The sequence below is a fragment of the Enhydra lutris genome, unplaced genomic scaffold (genome assembly GCF_002288905.1).
Source record: "Enhydra lutris kenyoni isolate GAN:26980312 unplaced genomic scaffold, ASM228890v2 scaffoldscaffold24, whole genome shotgun sequence".
Classification (NCBI taxonomy): Eukaryota; Metazoa; Chordata; class Mammalia; order Carnivora; family Mustelidae; genus Enhydra; species Enhydra lutris.
Window position 1 is genome coordinate 7,495,471 of NW_019154108.1, and position 22,419 is coordinate 7,517,889.

The 22,419-nt window shown below is 40.5% G+C and overlaps 1 protein-coding gene across 3 annotated transcripts in view; it reads left to right on the top strand.

Annotated features, from left to right (window-relative positions):
* LOC111150790 (exonuclease 1) overlaps positions 1 to 20,762 on the top strand; it is a 34,043-nt gene extending 13,281 nt beyond the window's left edge. For 2 of the 3 annotated variants that reach the window (XM_022508388.1, XM_022508389.1), the window contains exons 9-14: positions 3,142 to 3,367; positions 7,309 to 7,555; positions 12,297 to 12,855; positions 15,746 to 15,847; positions 18,188 to 18,381; positions 20,429 to 20,762. In XM_022508388.1, coding sequence (XP_022364096.1) covers positions 3,142 to 3,367; positions 7,309 to 7,555; positions 12,297 to 12,855; positions 15,746 to 15,847; positions 18,188 to 18,381; positions 20,429 to 20,570 — 1,470 coding nt within the window. In that variant the 3' untranslated portion in view covers positions 20,571 to 20,762. The remainder of the gene's footprint in view (positions 1 to 3,141; positions 3,368 to 7,308; positions 7,556 to 12,296; positions 12,856 to 15,745; positions 15,848 to 18,187; positions 18,382 to 20,428) is intronic. The other variant, XM_022508391.1, reaches the window with a different exon arrangement.
* Positions 20,763 to 22,419: the final 1,657 nt, after the last annotated feature.

The window sequence follows — 22,419 nt, forward strand, 5'->3', positions numbered from 1 at the left end:
CGTTTTACAGAGGAGGAAATGAGAGGGAGATTAGGTAACATGCCCAGATCACACATTTAATAAATAGGGGAGCTGTGATCCCAGGCCAAGCTCTGTCTCTCTCCTTGTAGGGAAACTGGTGTCCTGGGTTTGCAAAGATCAGTGGGGATTTTCAGGATGAGATAGATGAGTGATTCCAGGCTGACGCGATCAACGTGCGCGGAGTAATGAGTGGCTAATTGTGGCTGGCCCAAGAGTGTCCTCGTGTTCACTATGTGAAGGAAGCAGAGTTCCTTGAGAAAGAAGACGAGGTGAGCCTGGAGAAGCTGGCCAGTGAGAAAGCAGGACCAGTTGAACATTGAAAAGAAATCATTACTGACAGCTGAAACAACCCGGGCTAGCAAGAGCGCACAAATCCGTAAAGATACTCGGAAAGAACCTTCCGTTCATCAGCTCAAATCATGGAAACCTTACGCTCAGGTTGCTGTTTTCTCTTTTGTTTTCTCTTTCTAGAACTTCTCTCTTAATTAGATATTAGATTTCCTAGTCTTTGACTTTTTCTGTCTTATTCATGTCTGTCTTGTGTTTTCTCTGGGAAATGTTTGTCTTCCAACTTTGTACTCCCCAGCATGGTAGCCAGTAGCTACATGTGGCTATTTAAAATAATTCACATTGAATAATATTTAGTATATGTGCTGCTGAAGTGAGCACAACATAGAATAATATTTGAATTTTATTTCTTGTGTTGCATTGGCCACCTTACGAGGGCCTAACCATATTGGGCAGCTCAGGACATTTCTGTTTTGCTGAAAATTCTGTTGAATTTTTTTCTACTATCATCTTCTTATCTAAGGGTGCTTTCTTTAATTGTACTTAAAAAAAAAGATTCTATGTCATGGATTTCTCTGAGAATATCAATTACGATTTCTTGCACATGTTCTGTCTTTTGTATTCTCTGTTTGCTTTGAATTGGCTTTTTTCAACTTGTTTTGGCCTTTTCTCTTTCATGGTGAAGACTCTTCAACATCCGAAGCTTCTTGTCTGGTTGTTCCTCTTTGAGAGACGCTTGGAACTACTGGAGATTTGTGTGAACAAGCCGGGCTTATAATCTTGGGCTTTACTCTTGGGTGATCTGGTTGCCAACAAGCTGGCTTGATCTTGTTTTCTCTGCACGGTTCCATTTTTCCAGAAAGGGATCCTCCAGTTTCTACTTAGCACGGGTATACACGGCAGTTTGCATTTTGAGAGGAGGTTAGCGAATGCGGGTTGCGGGGGGGCCTTTTATTTGATCTCTGTCTTTTTAGACAAATGGATTTTCCCATCTTCTGAGCTGCCTACTGTTTCTGGGTAGGTCACATGGAAGATAAGGGCCGTGAGGTCAAATAATCCTTGTCTTAGCCCTCCCTCATGTGGGGCTTCCCTGGTACCTGGTGCCTTAAATCCCTGAACTTTTCTCATGATTGTGTAGGAGAGATTGACTCCCCTTTGGGATTCTTTTCTGCAGACACTTGGGCTTGATTTCCTACTAAGTTCTTAAAATTTCTCTCTGTACCCTGTCTTCACATGGCTTGGACCATACAGATATCCTAATTTTACTGCAGATGACATTTGTCTGCTTATTGGTTTTGGGAGATGGTAATCAAAGGAAGGGGACTGGAAAGTGTTTACTCTGCAATCTTCTTTACACATTTGAAGTACTGCTATGATTATAATTTCATCAGGAATGATTCTTAAGCTAGCCCCTTTGTCTCAGAAACTCTAAAATAGTTGGTTGTGTTAAATATGTCTAGATATTAAGGAGAATGTTATGGCTCACTAAGATGGCCATCCTTTTACAGAGAAATTTTTGTACGAACCATTAATTGTACCAAACTGATTCTTTTTGTTTATCTAAAATTTAGTCTTCCCAGGCTGGTTTTCTACTTGACTATTTCTTTTTTCCAGTAAAACCATCAGTGGGATCTAATGCCATGAGCTATTATGCTTAAGCTCTTTTTTATAACCATTCACTCAAATATTCTAAATTACCTTCCTTGTTAATTCTCAGAGTGTATCCTGAATAATATCACCTTGTTTTAATTTTTTTTTTATCCTTTCTTTAAGTGAGAGGCTTCGATAAAGATTCCAAGTGTAGGTGGGATTTTTGTCAAGTGGAATCATGCCCTAAGTACCAACATTTTTTATACCTTTGCTAATTTTTCCCATTGCCTCTCTGCCCTATTAGAATATCATTGCGATCATCTTAATAGATCATTGTCATCCGAAATATGTTGTAATTGAAAATAACTTATATTAGCATTAAGAATGATTGCTTACCAGTGCTTACTGGCAATAACTAATTCTCAGAGAAGGTTTTATGCAAGACTCAGTGTCGACCCAAGTAGCTTTCTGTTTGTTCATGTTGTCCACTAAAGATGGCACCAAATATGGGTCAAATAGAAACTAGAGTTTTAAATTAGATCAATTTAGGAGCGCCTGAGTGGCTTAGTCAGTCTGCCTTCTGCTCAGATCATGATCTCTGGGTCCTGGGATCGAGCCCCGCATCAGGCTGTCTGCTCAGCAGGGAATCAGCTTCTCCCTCTCTCTCCCTCTATGAGCATGCAGGTGTGCACTCTCTCTCTCTCAAATAAATAAGTCTTTTAAAAAAATAAAAATAAATTAGATTGCTTTGGTTTAAATTCAGCGAGGTTTTAGAGATGGGATGGTTGCTTGCTTTAAATAAAAATTTTATGGCTTTGACCTTCAGGTGCTTTGTAAAGAGCGAGTGACTGTTTTGAGGCTTTTTGCCAGATTCCTATTAAACTGGTGGCTGTTGTGTTTCGAAATAATAGTCACATTTTAAAAGTACGTTGTTCTGGCTATTTTTCTCCAAGTGTATTTTCATTTCTTGCACTGCTCATCTTCAGAAGATTCACCTTTTATTTCTTAGAAATAAGCTAACAATTCACTTGACCTTCATTAGAAAAGAAACAGACCCAGGAGTACAAGACACATTTAATGGAAAAGTGTGGTACCATCAAAGTAGAAAATGTTATTAGAGAACAGATACTTCATCAGAAGTTGCTCAAAAAAGTAAATTATTTACTTATAATTTATGTTGATAGGGAAATGATTTGGCTATTTTCCTTCTTCAAGTAATCCTTTCCGTTTTTACTATTTTAGCCTGCCCAGTCAAGAAGTCAGAGTTGGAATGACAAAACATTCCAAAAGTCGTCTGATTTTAATAGCATTTGGCATAGGAATTATTGCCCTAGACTGGAGCTGGATGTTGTTTCAAATGCTACCAGATTGAAGGAGAATCCAAGTACTGTGGGCATTGAACAGGTGATCAGTATTAAAGGATTAAATCTTCCAAGGAAGTCATCCATTGTGAAGAGACCAAGAAATGGTATGTATTTCTGCTGGCTGTACACATTTTGAAATATTAGTGAGTGTTGCTCACATTTAAGAAATCTTTGCCAAACCCAAGGTCACTAAGTTTTTTTTTCCTGTTTTTTTTTTTTTTTTTTTTCCCTAGAACTTCTGTAGTTTTAGCTCTTAGATTTAGGCCTTTGATTCATTTTGGATTAATTTCTTTTATATGGTGTGAGGTAAGGATCAAGGTTCACTTTTTTTGTATATGACAATCCACTTGTTCCACCATTTGTTAAAAGATTGTCCTCTCCCCTTTGAGTAGCCTTGGCACGTTTGGTGACAATCAGTTGACCTTGACCACATATATGTGTGAGTCTGCTTTGGACTCTGTCATTCTGTATCATGGATCTCTTGCTCTCTTTATGCCAGAGCACGGTCTTAATTATCGTAACTTTATAGTAAAATCTTGGAATTAAATAAAATAAGTCTAAGTGTACTCTAAGTATGAGTTTGTTCTTTTTTTGCAAAGCTGTTTTGGCTACTCTCTGTTTTTCATGATTCCATACAAATTTTAGAATCAGCTTGTCAATTGAAAAAAAAATAAAGTTTTTTGAGTTGTTGATTGGAATTTAGTTGAATCTGTAGATCAGTTTGGGGAGAATTGACTTCTTACTAAGATTGAGTTTGCTGATCTCTGTCTTCTCTCATTTTGTTCAGTTCTGTGCAGTTTTTAGTGTCTTACACACATGTAATGTCAAATTTATCCCTGTGTGTCAGATTTTTGCTGCTACTGCAAATGATATTTTAAATTTTGATTTCTAATTATTCATTGCTAGAAACCCAGTTGACTCTTGAATGACAAGGGTTTGAACTGCGTAGGTCCTCTTATATATGAAATTTTTTTCATAAATATGGGGCAGTAAATACATTTTCTCTTTATGATTTTCTTAATGATTTCTTTTCCTCTAGATCACTTTGTTATAAGAATATGGTGTATGACTCATAACATACAGAATATATGTTCCTTGGCTGTCTCTGTTGTCAGTAAGTCTTGCGGTCGGCAGTAGGCCAGTAGTCGTTAAGTTTTTATCCACTTTTTTTTTTTTTAAGATTTTATTTATTTATTTGACAGACAGAGATCACAAGTAGGCAGAGAGGCAGACAGAGAGAGAGGAGGAAGCAGGCTCCCTGCTGAGCAGAGAGCCTGATGTGGGGCTCAATCCCAGGACCAGGACCCTGAGATCATGACCTAAGCTGAGGGCAGAGGCTTTAACCCACTGAGCCACCCAAGTGCCCCAAGTCGTTAAGTTTTTAGAGAGCGAAAAGTTACAGACACAGACTTCTGACTCTGGAGGGGGTCAGCCCTGAACTCTCCTATTGTTCAAAGGTCAACTATAGGATTGATTTTTGTATTTTAATGTCCTGTTTGGCAGCCTTGTAAATCCACGTGTTAGTTCATCGTGTTTTCCTCACAGACTCCACAGGATTCTGCAGTCAAGTCACCTGCACATAGAGACAGTTGTGCCTCCGCTTGTCCAGTCTAGATGCCACTTATTTGCTCGTTCTTTTTGTATTTGTTCATTTCCTCCCCTCCTCTTATTTCTTCTCGTCTTCTGGAACCTCCAGTACAAAGTTGAACAGAAGCTCTGCATGTGGAATACTAAGTATTGGGGGAAGGTGTTTTATTTTTATCACAGAAGATGTGTAGAAATAGAAAGACTAGGGCCGTCTGTGTGGCTCAGTCGTTAGGCGTCTGCCCTCAGCTCTGGTTGTGATCCCAGGGTCCTGGGCTGGAGCCGCATGTAGGGCTCGCCGCTCAGCGGGAAGCCTGCTTCTCCCTCCCACTTCCCTTGCTTTTGTTCCCTCTCCCGCTGTGTCTCTCTCTGTCAAATAGACAAAATCTTTAAAAAAAAAAAAAAAAGAAGAAGTAGAAAGACTATGTAATCTGGTTCCTTCTTTCATCTTTCCCTCAGACGTGAATGAATAAAAGTCTAACAACAAAACAAACCCTTTGCAAATCTTCTAGTTCATGCTTTCATTTTTCAAATTTAGGCATAGATTATTCATGTTTTGTCAAAATGTATTGATTCCTTATGAGCGTAAATCTTTCCCTGGTGATATCTCTGGATCTTTGTTTCTCTTCCGCAATGGGAACTGTACTGCCTTATTCACAAACGTTCGTATACGCTGTGTGCAGTAACATACCAAAGCGCCTGGTGCACAGCAAGTACACTGGCACGTTTGTTTCATCCCTTCTGTTCCCACGAGGATAAGCTGTTCATTTTACGTAGAGAGCTCATTATCTCTCAGTTCTCTATGTCACAGTCTGCTTTGTTATAACTGTCACCTATCAATGGCTTTTGTGCCCTGAGCTCACACACAAACACAAAATAAAGCAGTAAGCTTTTTTCCTCTTTTATTTGACAGCCCTTTGTGGATTTAGAGACTGCCATGTGACTGTCCTGAATTTCTTTTCCAAGCTAAAAGTTGCTTACCTACCCTGGTTGTGGCTTGGGTACAATACAGGTTTTCGTAATTGTTTGACTATTACAGTGAGTGGTTGTTGAAATGCAGTCTTCTTGCCACGGAGCACAGTCAATGTTTGGAGTTGGGTCACTATTTCAGCACGCACCCGGGACTATGCTTGTATTATTGCAAACTAAGATAACTTTTGTTAACAGTCCTGTTATTTTGCTGGCATTTACTGAGTTTATGATCAAAATCCACTCGTTGTTGTTAAGGCAGGTACAGTTATATTTTTTAAACTTAAATGTAGATTAAATTATCTCTACTAATGTAATCAGTTCGTTATAATTGTTCTACCCTTCTTGAAAAAATCTTTGTGTTGTCTACTAATAGATGGGCATTATTTGTATCCCCTGGAAATGAGAGAAGTATGACTTCTGGTGCCTCAGAGTTATGAATAAAACGTGTTTGCTTATGTCATGTTTAAGGTACGGACGTTGAGCACACTTAGGCTCGATTCCAGGCCGTTCGCAGTGCTAGTCGCCTGTGGTCTTTCTGGGCACTTCAATTTGCTGCAGTTCTACGAAACTAATATCCTGTTACTTTGCTCTGCCTTGTCCACTAGGATAATATGAGAGACACCGAAGTGTCCTGCTCCACATCTAAACCCATGGAATTCCCCCAAATACTAGCCTAACAGCCGTATCACAGAAGGAAAATGCGGTTAGCTTGGTGGGGCTGCTGCTTGGAGAAACCTGGCCGAGGATCCTGCAATGTTTATGTTTTCTTCCCTAAGGGCTCACAATTCTCCGCATAATAAACAAATTAAGACTTTTATAAATAAAATCAAATTTTTATCTTCTTAAAAATCTGTATTTTTAAATTTAAGGGATGTTCTTCTTCTTGTCTGTAGTATTTGGTACCCCAGCCCTTTCACTGATCTCCAAGGGCAGTGAGCACTCACGCCCGCGTGAAGGGGAGCTGTTCAGGCTGAAAATTTCTAGTTGTAGGGGGACTGATTTCAAGCAAGGTAATGAGGGTCCGAACTAGAGCACAGATTTCTTCACCACGTGACAGTCACATATACTTCCAAGGCCGTAATGTAGCGGTTGTGTCTATAAGTGGCTGCTGGTTGTGTTAGAACTTTTGAAAATTCGAACAGGAAATCATACATCGACATATAAATCGCCTTAAATTTTTTTTTAATCAAAATGAAGCCTTTAGTATCAGAAGTGTATAGACTTACAGAATTGATTGTATCCTGAAATTTTGGTTTCAGTAATTTCACATTAAATCATACAAAGAATTGACATTAAATGTTAACTAATCTGTGAAATTGTAAAACACAGCTAAGGGATTTGTTTTGTTCTTTTTGACTCCTTCTCGTATCTCATTTGGGCTACATTGTTAGTAAGACTCCGTCCTTGGGACAGTGAGGTGTGGACTATAACGTCAAGGCTGCGTCTCCCCACAGAACAGGGATTTACAGTCCATTTTGTTTTTCTTTAGAAGAGCTGTCAGAAGACGACCTGTTGAGTCAGTATTCCCTTTCCTTGACGAAGAAGACCAAGAGAAATAACTATGAAGATCCTAAATCCTTGAACCCTTCAGAAATGCTCCCGCCCGACCTGACGAATGGAAGTACCGTTAGAAAAAACGGGAGCGCAGCACCTGCAACGAGAAATAAATTTGCGGCGTTTTTACGGAGGAAAAATGAAGACAGTGGAGCTGTTGTGGTCCCAGGGACCAGAAGCAGGTGCAGTTCATCTACGTGGTGTTGTGTGTCTGTTGTGTCACCTACTCCATCGGTCCTGATTCCGGTTGTCTTACAGAAACGCCAAATCTGGGTTGTGTGTGTGGAGCCCAGCTTGGGCCGTGTCCTGGTTGTGTCACGTGTCGTCCGAGTCCGGACTGAAATGCACCTCTGGTCTCTTGAACATCTCTTCATACTAAGAGATAATAAGAATTGTAAGATAATAAGAACATAATAAGAATTGTAACTTCTAGTTCGCATGAGAAAAACTGTGGTTTTCGAGGGTCCTTTGCTTTTTTGTTTCTACTGGTTTTTTTTTTAAAGCTAAAAAACAATTTGCCAGAGTAGTTTTTTGGTTGTTTTTTTTTTTTTTTAAGCTTTATTTATTTTAGAGAGAGAGGGAGAAAATCGAGTTGGGGGGAAGGGCAGAGGGAGGGGAAAGTGAGACTCCCAGGCAGAACCCCGCTGAGCAGGGAGCCTGAGTTCATGACCTGAGCTGACAACGAAGAGTCAAGAGGCTCCACGGATCGAGCCGCCCGGGCGCCCCCAGCATAGTTCTACAGATACACTCAAATGCAGACGCTGAAGTTCTCATGTTAATTGAGAACCTAATACTATACTAGGCGTTGGCTTACAAAGTGAGAGTGTTTGTTGAGAAGCCGATAGTGTGGATGGAAAGGTCAGCAGGAAGGGACAGGTGTCAGGTGCCATTACAAAGATCAGAGCCTCTACCTTCCCGTGGGCAGAGGCATGGAGCCTGGGGGCCGCTCCTGTTTCTGCTCTGGCCAGAATGGAAGTCTGCCAAAGGATGCTGACGGAGCCGAAATGGGTGGCCAGTTTGTGGAAGGTTTGTAAGCCAGGCCAAAGAACTTCTAGGCTTTCTAGAGGTGAGAGGAGCTGTTTGGAGGATTTTAATCCGGGGAGGGTCTGATTCAATTCCTGTCTGTGACAGACCGTTCCAAGTGTGCCGTGAAGGATGGCTTCTACAAGGCCTAAAGGGGAGCAGGAAGATCGGTTTGGCTGTTCTGTAGTCCCTGTGAGTGGCGATGAGATTGCAGAGTCGGTGTAATGCAGGGCTCAGGAGTTGGGACCCTGGGGTTGGACCACCTGGATTTGAGTCCTGTCCTGTTCACTCATGAGATGTTTGACAACAGGTTCATTTCCGGGGGCTTCAGTTTCCTCTTTTTGAAAAATGGGGCCAACAGTTAGGACAACCTCAGGGCCATCGAAAGGATTACATTTTGACTCTACATAAATGTGCCTGAAACAGTACCTGACGGCTGGTAAACGCGCAGGGAATAGCTCCTCCTCTGTGGCCGGGATGGGAACCACACCGAGCAGCAGGAGGTGGCAGTGTCGGAAGGTACTTGGGCCTGACCTAGCGGCCGTGAGAGAAAGCTGGTCAGCCCCCGAACTCCTCTGAAAGACCCAGAATGGATGTGTTCCTCAACCAGGCTGCGGCCAGTCTAACTGTGAGCCTGGGAGGGGGTTGTGAAGGAATCAACCGTCGGTCATCCCCGAACCTCACTGTAGGTGGCGTTTCAGACCCGTCTCCCATCGGGCCTTTGCAAGGAAACACTCCCATCCCGGTTAAATGATCATTCTGATTCGGCCTTTTCTAGTCCCTCTCGTTGAAGGTGCTTATTACCAGCGGAATGTTGAGAGAGGAGGCTGCAGTGATGGAGAAGGCGGCTTGAAACGTGCCAGTTACTGCCTTCTGGAAAGTTGGCTCTCCTCACTGGCAGAAATCCCTGGAACTTGCGTTTCATTTTTCCAAGTGGATGAAAGTAAAATTTCCCTTTTCTGCCCCTTGATGTCCAGCTCTTCTCTGAGGACAACTGATGAGGGCCACGTTTGCTTATGTCCACATGACTAGCCCGGTCACCACACAAGCTTACTCTGGGATATCCATGCAAAGCGGCTTGTGTCCACTCTCTGTAGTTTAGGTAGATGTGTCACTGATAAATTGTGAAGAGATCCTTGGAGAAATGCGTTTTTTTTCTCCATCAGTTTCCTGTGATATAATAATTGTAAGTCTTTGATATAGAATGTTTATTTATTTTTTAAGATTTTTATTTATTTATTTTAAAGATTTTATTTATTTGACAGAAAGACACAGTGACAGAGGGTACACAAGCAGGGGGGACTAGGAGAGGGAAAGCAGGCCTCCTGCCGAGCAGGGAGCCTGATGTGGGGCTCGATCCCAGGATTCTGGGATCATGACCTGAGCCGAAGGCAGATGCCCAACGACTGAGCCACCCAGGCGCCCCAAAGATTTTTATTTATTTAATTGACAGAGACAGCAAGAGAGGGAACACTAGTAGGGGGAGTGGGAGGGAGAAACAGGCTTCCTGCTGAGCAGGGAGCCCAATGCCGGCCTCGATCTCAGGATCCTAGGATCATGACCCGAGCCAAAGGCAGCTGCTTAATGACTGAGCCATCCAGGCGCCCCCTGATGTAGAAGTTTCTGATCTGGTGGTATAGCAACATCTAGTAACTAGATATGATTAGATATGATTAAATTAGTTTTTTAGCTAATTTATGAAGTTGTTTAATATACTTTCTTATTCCTCATGGCAAAATTATAAGATATTCAGGGTCACTATTATTATTGTCTCTATTTTGGGTTATGACCTTGAGGCTCTGCGAGATTAAACCACTTTCCCCGGGGGGTATAGTTAGTACCGGCGACAGAGAGTTTCCTAGTCTCCCTCAGCAAGTTGGATCAAAAGGAGCAAACAGTCTCATTGGCCTGGATGTGAATTCTCACTGTGTCACTGAATTAGTTGAGGGGTGTGAATTACCCTGAGCTTCTTTATAAAATATGAACGATCAGATACTGGAGGCTCTTCTGGAGACCCGCAGAAATATATCAAGCACCTGACACAGTGCCCCGTCCCCAATATATATATGGGAGAATTTATCATCACCCACTCTGTAATGTGATTTAAATTTAATATTACCTGCCACATTAATGTAATGCAACAGGAGCTATTAAATATGCCAAAGGTTGTCTCCATCCCATCTGCATTTTTGGAATTCTGCTTTAACTCTTCTTTAGGAAATAGATACTTATCCTAGAACCATGCCGTTTTATCTTTTGAGACCTAGAAATAGAAATATCCATTAAGCAACACTGTAGGCTAATTGGGAAGAAGTAGCCATGATGTGGGAGCGGTTCTGGGTTTTAATTCTTAAATTTCTAGCTGAGTAATTTTATAACATTGGACACTGTCACTATAACTTCTCTTACCCATGAAATCCTATCTGGAAGACTGTTTGGATATTGCAGAGCTTCTGACTTACTTAAAAATGAATTATGTGCTCAGACCTGGAAGCTTCTGTTTTGTGCTTAATGTGACTAGCCATGGCCCGCTCCCTTCCTGGCTTGTACCCACACCTCGGCTGGGGATTTGATAAAGGATGGAGAGGATTTCTTTCTCTCCAGCATGTAGTAAATATTGTTTATCATTTTGGATTTGAACTGATGCTTAGAAGGAGGTAAATTCTCTTTAGGTTTCATATTTATCTGATCATATACTCTGGGAATTTCCTTTTTTTTTTAAGATTTTATTTGTCAGAAAGAGAGGGGTTGCTGAGCACAAATGGGGAGCGGCAGGCGGAGGGAGAAGCAGGCTCCCTTCTGAGCAAGGAGCCAATGCAAGTCTCGATCCCAGAACCGTGGGATCATGACCTGAGCCGAAGGCAGTCCCTTAACTGACTGAGCCACCCAGGCGCCCCTGAGAATTTCCTTTTTAACCTCAGAATTCTCCAAGTACATCTTCTCCATAATGATATATTGTTCTTTCTTTTATATTGGAATGTTTATAAGTGATTTTTTAAAGCTGCCACACTAAGTAATACCTCTTATTAATACAGAATTGTATGATAGATGTGAAAGTCATAACTCCGTATTTACACTAGTGTAAATTTATAGAGTATTTATTTTAAAAGCTGGTAGAGTACATACCACTACAAGTTCCCAGATGATTTGCTACTAGGAAATAAGCTAAGATAAAGAATAAGTAGCTAATTTCATTTTGCTTTTACAAAGTAAGAGACAGTAGTTGTAAATTGTTCCCCTCCGTTGCATATTTCTGTAACTCTTCAAATATTTGACTGTCAGCCATATGTTAGCCACTAGTGTAGATGCTGTGGATGGTACCTGTCCTCGGGGAGCTGCTAGTCTGTCCGGGAGTTTATTAAATAAAGGTTCGAGGGGAAAGACCTATGTGACAATTAGATATAGAAGAAATATGCAAGTTCCAAGTACACATATGTAGAGATGACTGCTTTTAGGAAATCCTATCTACAAATTCATTGTGTAAATAAATTCCTAAATGTGTGAATGTTGGTATAACCGAAATTTAAGCTTTCAAGATCTGTTTTGTCTTTATTTATGAAATTATGTTTATGAGATTTTTTTTTTTTTTTTAAGATTTTATTTATTTGTCAGAGAGAGAGAGAGATCGAGCACAGCAGACAGAGTGTAGGCAGAGGCAGAGGGAGAAGCAGGCTCCCCACCGAGCAAGGAGCCCGATGTGGGACTTGATCCCAGGATGCTGGGATCATGACCCGAGCTGAAGGCAGCTGCTTAACCAACTGAGCCACCCAGGCATCCCAAATTATGTTTATGAGATTTTTCTTAAAGAATCTAGGCCAGTTTTCATTTTCTGAATCCTAATCACCTTTGTGAGAAAGCTCTAAAATATTTATAGGTTCTTTCTGTTGTTTTTTCTGGTAGGTTTTTTTGCAGTTCTCCGGATTCTGTCGACTGTGTATCAGTGGAAGCAAGCAGCGAGTGCCTGCAGGAAAGCGCCGTCCTGGAGGAGGAGGCAGGAAGTGAGTCAGAGCGTGTAGATGGCAGGGCCCTGGCTGGGTCAGACGGAGCCCTTAGCTCAGGTGGTCCGACGGCAGACAGCGGAGCTGGGACGACTGACAGGGAGTCTCAGTCTTCTGAGACCAGCAGGTTCACCAGGACCATTTCACCACCCACTCTGGGGACACTCAGAAATTGTTTCAGTTGGTCTGGAAGTCTTGGGGACTTTTCACGAACTCCAAGCCCCTCTCCAAGCGCAGCGTTGCAGCGGTTCCGGAGGAGGACCGATCCCCCCACCGCTCCTCCTGGCCAGAGGGAAGTGTCCCCTGGGTCGCAGTTACAGTGCGATGGGTCAGGTGATGAAGCCCTTCCCTTACGGCCCGCGGGGTGCTCTCCGCAGTCTCGGGAAAGTGCAGAATTCTCGCCACGTGGTGTAAATGCATCAAAACTTTCTCAGCCTTCTAGTAAGGATTCGGATTCAGAGGTAAGTCACGTTATAAAGCCTTCGTTTTCAAATCCGTGTGTAAGAGAAAGTAGGGTGTTAATCAGATCATTGGGGAAGTGTTGCCTGTTTTAGAAATAATTGGCTGTCTGAATTTTTTATTCTAGATCTTGCTGGTAGAAAGTTCACATTCTGTTCATCTTAAGGCCTTCTCTGGATGTTCATATTTTAAACTCTTGCACGTTTACTCTCACCCTGTATTTCTGGAGTCACTGTGTGCTCCATCGATAGGTTATCTCAAGCTGTGTGCAGTTAAGACGTAAGCAGAATGACACACTATAATAAATCTGGTATTTAATTCCTTAATATACTCTCACATTCAGATAACATTTGAAACCTTATAAGGAAATGGTCTTCTTAATGTGCTGGGGTTCATCTGAAGCTTGAGTATTAGAGATGTGTTTTCATTTATTCTTATCCTTGCACGTTTTTTTCTTATTTAAAAAATATCTTTTAGGGGCGCCTGGGTGGCTCAGTGGGTTAAAGCCTCTGCCTTCAGCTCAGGTCATGATCTCAGGGTCCTGGGATCGAGCCCCGCATTGGGCTCTCTGCTCCACGGGGAGCCTGCTTCCCCCTCTCTCTCTGCCTGCCTCTCAGCCTACTTGTGATCTCTGTCTGTCAAATAAATAAATAAAATCTTTAAAAAAAAAAATACATCCTTTAGTCTGACCTAAATCAAAACTTGAAGTAAGTACCGCTCATAAGCCCCAGTGATGTTCTGTTTTAAAATGATAGTTTCCTTTTCATCTGAGTCCCCTCAGACTTAGCAGTGTACCATACTTCCTTCGTCCCTCACCGGCTCCGATCACCAAGTTGTAAGAACGGTCACAGCCACGGTGCTACTTGACAGGGTTTTGAGAATCCCAAACAGGGACGAGTATCTAATAAATCAGGATAGCTTGTGTTTATCAAAAGGAGAATATTTTATTCAAGTTTCCAAAGGAGACGTGAGTTGTATTGGACTCAAACTGAAGAAAAAAAGCTAACTTAAAACCAATTGTTTCCACTTGGGGAAAGCAGAAATCAGTTAATATTATGGAATCCAAAATCTATTCCATGTGATGTTTGAGTTTGGAAGAGTCGGGGTGGCTTTTGAGACTTGGGCTTTTCTTTCTCCTTTCCCTTGCTTCGGCTTCAGTTCAGCCGTACTGGTCCGGAAGCCCCTGTTTCTTTTTCGTATAAGCCCCCATTTTAATACCATCGTTTTCATTTTGTGCTTCACACCCATGCATGCCCCCACAGCGGCCGTGTCTTGAACGTCTTTCCTAAAAACATCCCCAGCTGTTTACGAGAATATTCTTAGCTCTGCTGAGCTCTTTCCGTTTGTTCTTATTCCTTTTCTCCCCTCTTCCTTCACTTCGTAAGCTTTTCACCATGTTTTGCCGAGAAACCTTCCCAGCTCACAGGCTACGGGCTGGGCTTCCATGTTTCTTACTTCTGGATAACCATTTTTTCTCTCTCGCCACTAGATGTAATAAATTGTTAGGATAACATTAACAGGTAACATAAAATTATAAAATCTTTCTCTGAGTCAGAAAATCTTTCAGAAAGCCACAATACTATTGGGCTTCATTTTTAACAATAGGTTTTACTAGACGGCTCTGAAGAAAATATTTCTCTAGTGGAGCCTTCCGTTGGTAGTTGACTATGAAAAGCAACAACCATAGATTCTGTGTGTATTGAGTCCATTGACCCTATTTGAGGTGAATTAATCTTAGGACCTTACTCATGACCTTTATTTTAAGAAATTTAACACCCTAAACTAACATGTAGACTACACTTAAAAAGAAGAAAGAAAAAGAAATGATTTATCCCAGAGTCACCACAACTGTTAGGTATGAGCAAGGAATGAGTTTCCTAAGGTTACAAGCCAGTTAATGAAGTATTTTTCACTTTGGAGTTATTTTTAAGTGTATAATACTGCAAAGAATCCCAAGATAATTTTTTTTTAAAATCCTCTTGAATATAGAATGTAAAGTCTTCTGAATCTTCCTTCATTGTCCTTTTTTATGTGACTTTTGTGGGAAGCCAGATTATTCTATCTGTAGAAAAGCTCTACATGATGGGATAGCCAGAGGTGAGATCTCAAGGTCACTGGGAAAAGTAACTACATTTGGCACAGTATTACTCTGCTTCCTCAAAGCAGATCCCCCCCCCTTTTTTTTTCTTTAATGTTGAACACGTTACACAATTAAAAGATGTGACCACACTGGCTCAACTTTTTGTCACTAGTAATTTATAAAAACTATCAACCAGGCTTGGGTAAACCAATAACAGTACAGTAGGAGATTTGTCTTCCTTGAGTCAGCACTTGGAGAGGCTCCTGAAAGGGTTAGGAAAGCTTTCAAATTTAAACAGAGTGTTTATTTTATACAATTTCCTAAAAAGCTAAAAGCATCTTGCTTTAGCTACAGGAAACTTGAGGTAAGCTGGCAAACACCATTTCCACTTAGATTCGTTTTATTTTCATCTACTTCATGTTTTGGTTTTTTAAAAGATTATTTATTTATTTATTTGGCAGAGAGAGAGAGAGAGAGAGAGAGAGAGAGAGAGAGAGAGAGAGATCACAAGTAGGCAGAGAGGCAGGCAGAGAGAGAGGGGGAAGCAGGCTCCCCGCTGAGCAGAGAGCCTGATATGGGGCTCAACCCAGGACTCTCAGATCATGACCTGAGCTGAAGGCAGAGGCTTAACCCACTGAGCCACCCAGGCGCCCCTCATGTACTTAATGTTTTATATTTTTCTGAGAAATTGCATTTTTATTTATACTGATTCTCTTGTTTTACTTGTTTCACGTTTTGTTGAATATGGGTTTGTTGTCATAAAGAATCCACAGTCAAAATCTAATTTTTTTTTTTAATCTGGGGGAATCTAGGAATCTGACTGCAGTATGAAGTCACTCGATAATCAAGGTAATCCGAAATCCAAGCTACGTTTATCTCAGCTTTTGAAAAAAGACACACTTCTAGGAAACAAGGTAAAACAAATACTTAATTTTTTCTAACTCAGAAACAGTGTGTGTTTATTACCAGAAACTGAGAAATATCAACAAAATTAAAAACTAAAATGCCTGCATTTTTATTTCCAGGAGTAACGTCTACTTTCAATCCTGTTAGGGCCACGTTTATGCCTGATTGTAGGTGGTAAAGTTGTGAAACCCTTATCGTCTCTTGCAGGATAAAGATCTTTTTCCCATGTGCTTCCGCAGATTACTTCTAATGACTGGGCAATATGCCATTGTATGAATTTAGCAAATTCCTGTACGTTTGTCATTTACCCTAACATGTTCTACTGTAGCCGACACTACTGCATCCAAGATCTTGTGGCTGAGGATTTGCGTACCATTTTTGATGGTTTCATAGGGATGAATTCCATGGACTGGTATTACTGGTCCATATGATTTAAAGCTTTGATATATGTTGCCAAAAGACCTTTTAGAAACTGTATATCCAAAAAGCCAGGTTTTTGTTGTTTTTTTAATCAAAAAATATATAAATATTTCCACTGACTGCATAGTGAAAGCTCACAAGTTAAAGCATATTTTATGTGTTATATTAAATGTTCTTGCCCGTTAATATGAAAATGCTCATTTCTAACTCAAAAATTCACAAGGGATATAAACAGTACAAAAGACCAAGTACAGATGGTTGATGAATATATAAAAGCGTGTGTGGCCCTCATAACTAGTCAATTAATGCAAATTAAAATAATGAAATATAATTTCTTACCTCTCAGATTTTCACAAAATATTCTTAATTTTAATTGTACTCATTTTTATGAGTGTAGAGTGAGAAAATATTCTCAAATTAATTGTGTATAAATTGCTCTGCCATTTCAGAAAAGCAATTTGAACAGGTTTAAATAATTCAACCCAGTCAGTGCATTCTAGAACTCAAGTCTAAGGAAATAATGAGAGTTTAAGTACATGAATACTTAATCCTGCATTGGTTACAGTAGTGGAAAATTGCGAACAGCCTAAATATCTAAAAATAAGGGAACGGATTATTAAATACATAATTGGTTTTAGCTCTTGGGTGGTGGGAATACAGGTGAATTTTTTTCTTTGTTTTCTCCTACTTTTCCATAGTGAACAGATTATTTTTCTAATAGCATAAGAACTTTTCTAAAATTTGAAAAGATCTTGGTCCCCACCTCATGCTACAAAAATATAAATCCTAAATATATTAAAGATTTAGGTGTAGAATATGTAAATATAAGACTCTTTTTTAAATCTTTGAGTATAAAGGCCTTTTCAGACCTACACTGCCTTGGAAAGGTATCCATATTTTTTCTAAGTAAAGAGGCAGAACAGGAAGCAGTATGTATGGTGCGGTGTTTTTGCTTAAGTATTCACAGTATTCGTGGGCTCATGCGCACTGTGTATGTTTATATAATCATAGTAAGAAGTCGGGAAAGATACCAGAATTACTTGCAGTGACAGGACTGGATATGTAGAACGTACTTTCCCAAAAGAAGTTATGTCTAGACCTTAAACTGTCATTTCATTATTATTACCATTATTATTATTCTTGCTCTCAGAAGTTTTCGTCAGGGTTTTTACTGTCACTTCTGTTTTGGTGAAAACTCCCCAGATGGACCTTCCGTCATGCTCCCTAATATCCATCTTTAATATCTAAAATGAAATTCACCTTTGTTGTTGTTGTTATACCTCAAACCAGTTCTTCTCAGAACATTTTTTATTTTCATCTGCTACCTAAGATTATATTATTCTCTTTGTCATTTAGTTTCAGAATCTTAAGGTCCTTTTTCTCTGTGACTGCCAGCTCGATCCTTCTTCTGCAGGGGGTAAAGAAAAACACGTCTGTACCTATCCGAATTCTAATGCTTCTGTCTCTGTATTATTTCTCGCTCACTCCTTTTCCCCCTCACCAATACCCTAAGTCAAGATGGCATCTTTCATGTGTGGCTGTTCCCGTTCTTTATCCCTCACCCGGCAACTTCATCAATTTGAAAGCCTTGTTGTATATGCCTCACTCTTACTATCCTAAAAAACAGCAATAAAACGTTGAGGGCTCCGTATTTCCCACAGGATAAAAATCAACCCTGGGGTAGAGGAAGCGCGATGTCAATAGACATCTGTTTGAACAACCTACTCAAAAAAAATTCACTTCTACGTGTGAAAAGGAGAATTATCCAAGATACATTATTAAGTAGAATCAACACATATTAAGTGAAAAAAAATTTTATATATTGCTTATTGGTTATTTTTCTATTTTAATGTGGAGAGAGTAATTCGAAATTAACTAAAGGTCCTTCCTTGAACAGAACAGTATTAAAAGGGGCATTTACTCTTCAGGTTCCTGGGCTGTCTAAATCTAGTTCTATGGACAGTCTTTCTACAACTAAGATCAAGCCTCTGGTTCCTGCCCGAGCCAGTGGGCTCAGCAAGAAAACATCGAGCGTCCAGAAGAGAAATCATCATAACGCAGAGAACAGGCCGGGATTACAGATAAAAATCAATGAGCTCTGGAAAAATTTTGGATTTAAAAAGTGAGTTTCCTTGTTACTTGTTCTAAGGGTAAATTATTGTTTTTTTGTAATTTCTTTCCATTTTTCCCAGTTCTTTCTGTTTTCATAGGAGTCGATTATGATTTCTCTTACCCTAAGAGAATTATTTTCCTATATTCTCTTTAGCTGACTCTTTTTAAGTATATTTAACTTCATCGTCTATGCCTTCATTTAGTGAAAAGATGGCAAACTAAAAATCCTCAGTCCTTGATCTGTCTTTGGGTTCTATAGTTAAGTGACTTTTTCTGGCCTAAGTGTCTTGCCTGCCTTCCTTTTGAGGGTCTCAGGATTGTAATGAGAATAAAGTTGTTTTAGATGTGAGGGTGGGAAGATAATGCTGTATCATATTTCTTGATTTAAAGCAATTTTTTTCCCTGAATCATCACTTCTGAAATGGGGAAAATCACTGAGCATATATGATGATCGTGCCAGATTTCTAATGTATGGGGCAGACACTGTTTTAAAAGAGCTGACCCTCTGTATATCTGCCTTCCTTGAGCCACACAGCACTTACTTCTGTTAAATTGTAAAATTAGTCTCAGAGTATCTACAACTTATAATTTATTCTCCCGTTCTTCTCCATAGAGCAAATAAATATGCTAAGAATAGAGGAAGGGAAGGTTACATGGGTGGTAGGATTAAACCTTACCTAATAGAAATGTTGCCACAATCAGATGAGATGGTATGAGCAGAAACACTTTGTAGATAAGTGCTGGACACAATTATTTATTTATTTATTTATTTATTTATTTATTTATTTATTTATTATTTATTTATGAGAGAGTGAGAGCATGTGCATGGCAGAAGGGGCAGAGGGAGAAGCAGACTGCCTGCTGGGCAGGGAGCCTGATGCAAAGCTCGATCTCAGAACCCTGAGATCATGACCTGAGCCAAAGGCAGACTCCACCTACTGAGCCACCCAGGCGCCCTCTTTGTTCATTTTAGAGAACAAAGCCCTTTGCCGGATACCTAACTTTGAATAACCACGGTTTTTTATTGTGGGTTTTTTTTTTTTGAATGCCTCATGTTGTGTTTCCCATTTTGTCATACAGTACTAAGAAGTCAAGAAGGTTGAGGTTTAATTAAAATTAATGATTTTTACTACTTCATCAAGAACTTTTTTTCTTTGTATGTTCGGTTAGCCACTGTTAGATGTAGCGCTCAGAGCTTCGTTAGTTACGGGTAACACCCAGCAGTCATCACAACACGAGCCCCCCCACTACCCATCACCTTGCTCGTTCTTAGTGGGACTGCACGTACCTGGAACTGGGGAACACAGCTGCTGCCAGTATTTCTCGTGTGGTTTGGGGCTGGTGTCCTGATTCATGCCGAGTGCCAGTCGCTTTGATTCAGTTTTGCTTTCGGATCATCAGTACACGTGTCGGTACAGTGGAAAAGGCAGATAAAGTCTAAATGTTATTATGAAATAGTTTTAATCTTGTAAACTCCCTGAAAGGGGGTCTTGGGAGTTTTTAACGGCCTGTGGGCCACACTTTGAGAGCTGCTACTGAAGAGAAATTGTATTCCTCAATGCCTTTTAGAAAATAAGACTCACTTGGATTTTTGTTGACTGGAGATACAATTACCTATGTTCTCTTCATAACAGGATGAATTTTTATAGACTTAAGCTCCTTTCAGGCAAAAAATAAGTTGGCAGAGGGAGGAGTAAAAGATAGGGCTTAAACCTTCCCTGTGTTTCACTTAGGTTCATGCTTAGCCAGACTTGAGAAGGGTACGAAGGAGAAAGGAACTTAAGTTTCTTTACTGGAATCATTCTGCCTAGCCAGAACATATTTAGTAGTGGCCTTGCACCTACCTTGAAAGGTGATTTAGGGAGCAGGAAGGGGAACTAAGAAGCAAAACTCAAATTTTGTAGCGATACTCAGAGGAGACCCTGAATGTGTCATATATTAAATTAAGAAAAACTGAAAGGTCTTATGCTCTCCATATACCTTTCTTCGGTCTAGGTAGATGATTCTCTAGTAATTAGTACCCTAAAAACACCAATTCCTTTTATTATATTTTGCAGAGATTCTGAAAAGCTTCCTTCTTGTAAGAAGCCAGATCCCCTGTCGCCAGTCAAAGATAACATCCAGCTAACTCCAGAAGCAGAAGAGGATATATTTAACAAATCTGAATGCCTGCGTGTTCAGAGAGCAATATTCCAATAAACGCAGGCAGCTGGGAGGCTGTTGCCTGCAAGAGAATATCAATCTGAAGTGCTGTTGGGAATCAGCGATTACCAGACTGAAAGATTAATTCGTAGACATATGCCATTTTTTAAATAGAGTGCATTTTATATATTAACCATGTAATTATTTCTTTTGTTTAGCTTTTTATATTTTCGTAAGAAGCAAGTAGAGAAATCATTTTATTTTTGATGGTTTTTGGAAGTTTTGATGTTCTGGGCAAGTCCTCTGGAATTTATAAAAATCTGCTCTAAAGATTTCTGTCATGTTGTCACGTGTAAGGACGGTAAATGAAAAGCCCACAATTCTGTAATCATTTTTATCCTGGAGGGTATCACTGTATTTCTCAAGGTTTAATTTTACCCCCTGCCTTTCCTGTCTCTTTCAGCGTTGAACTGAAAATAAAGTTGCTGGCATGGGAGGGGTAGCTGGAAGGGTTAAAGATCATTGCCCACCTGGGACAGTGCTCTTTTACCCCTGAAGGTTTGCTTGGGTTATGGACTGACAGTGAAGGAAAACTGTTTTCAATATCCTGTGAAAAGAACTACTTATATTGTTAGTATTCTTAAACTTCAAAATAGCCTTGTTTTTCTACTATGTCTTTTTTAAAGTGTGGACTGAAAATCCCTTAACTAGAATCTTACGTGCTGATGTAGGATCCTAAAGCGTCAGGGTCTGTGATCTGTACACTCTGCAAAGACATAGGCAGGTACCTGGAAAGAGAACCAGCTGTGCAAGTGAATATTGGGGGAAAGTGGGAGGTAAGGAAGGATGGATCTGGCAGGACACAAAGGCGTGACCTGAGATACAGAGGATAAAGTAAAGGGATCCGGAGAATTTTAATTTTTAAATAAGACAATAGAGGACTCTTGGATAAAGAATCAGAATGGAACAAAACCCTAAGTTATAAGAAACAGCATAAAAGTTGTAAAAGAATTAAAAGCCAATCTGAAAAAGACCCAAAGAACATAAGCAAATTCGAGCTCTCTATGAATGTTTCCTGTTCTAGAACAAATTAAGAATGTGACTCAAACATTGTCTACAAATGTTTATCTCTTCGCCCACTTAAATGCCACTTAAATGACAGAAAAGGAATAAAACCGTATAAACCCATAAAGGTTAACAGAGGAAGAGACAGCAGGCAAGGAAGCAGATGGATAAGTGATAAGCGGTTTAGCAAAGAAATGATCAGTTCTGCAGTGGTAGAAGCCAACGGGAAGCAGACGTTTAGATGGGCTTGGTAAGTGGAGACATACAGCTTCCTGCAAGCCAGGGGCTCGAGCTGAGTCTGAAAATGGAACTGCTGAAAATCTCCAAAAGCAGTACGGGAGGAAGGGAAGACAGCAACAAGGCCATAGTTTGCATCTCTGAATCCCCACGTAACAGCAACTGGATAACAAAGTCAAAAACCTGTGACCAGCACTACCACAAACTTGGGTGACACTCTCCATAAATCGCAGAATATACGTGGGTGAAGAGCCGCCGACAACCACAGTCCACAAGATGGAAAAGCAGCGGGAGGCCATAGGGCATCGACTGGACCCGGGAACAGAACGTTAGAGAAACCCGGTTGGAGCTAGGAAATCTGATTCCCGCGGTGGGTGAGTGCAAGGAGGGTCTGAAGGAACTGGCTGGCCCAGGCCACGTGAGCTGTTGGAACTGATCTGCAGAGTTGGCCAAGGCTTCTGGGATGGGGTCTCCCAGAGAAGAGAAACTGGTGAGAAGGAGACCAAAACTGAGCAGGACAGGGACAAAAGGAGCAGAGGTTGAAATACAAGTAGGAGGAGGAACAGGTGACCAAGAAATCTCAGCAAAATACTGTCTTTGGGCG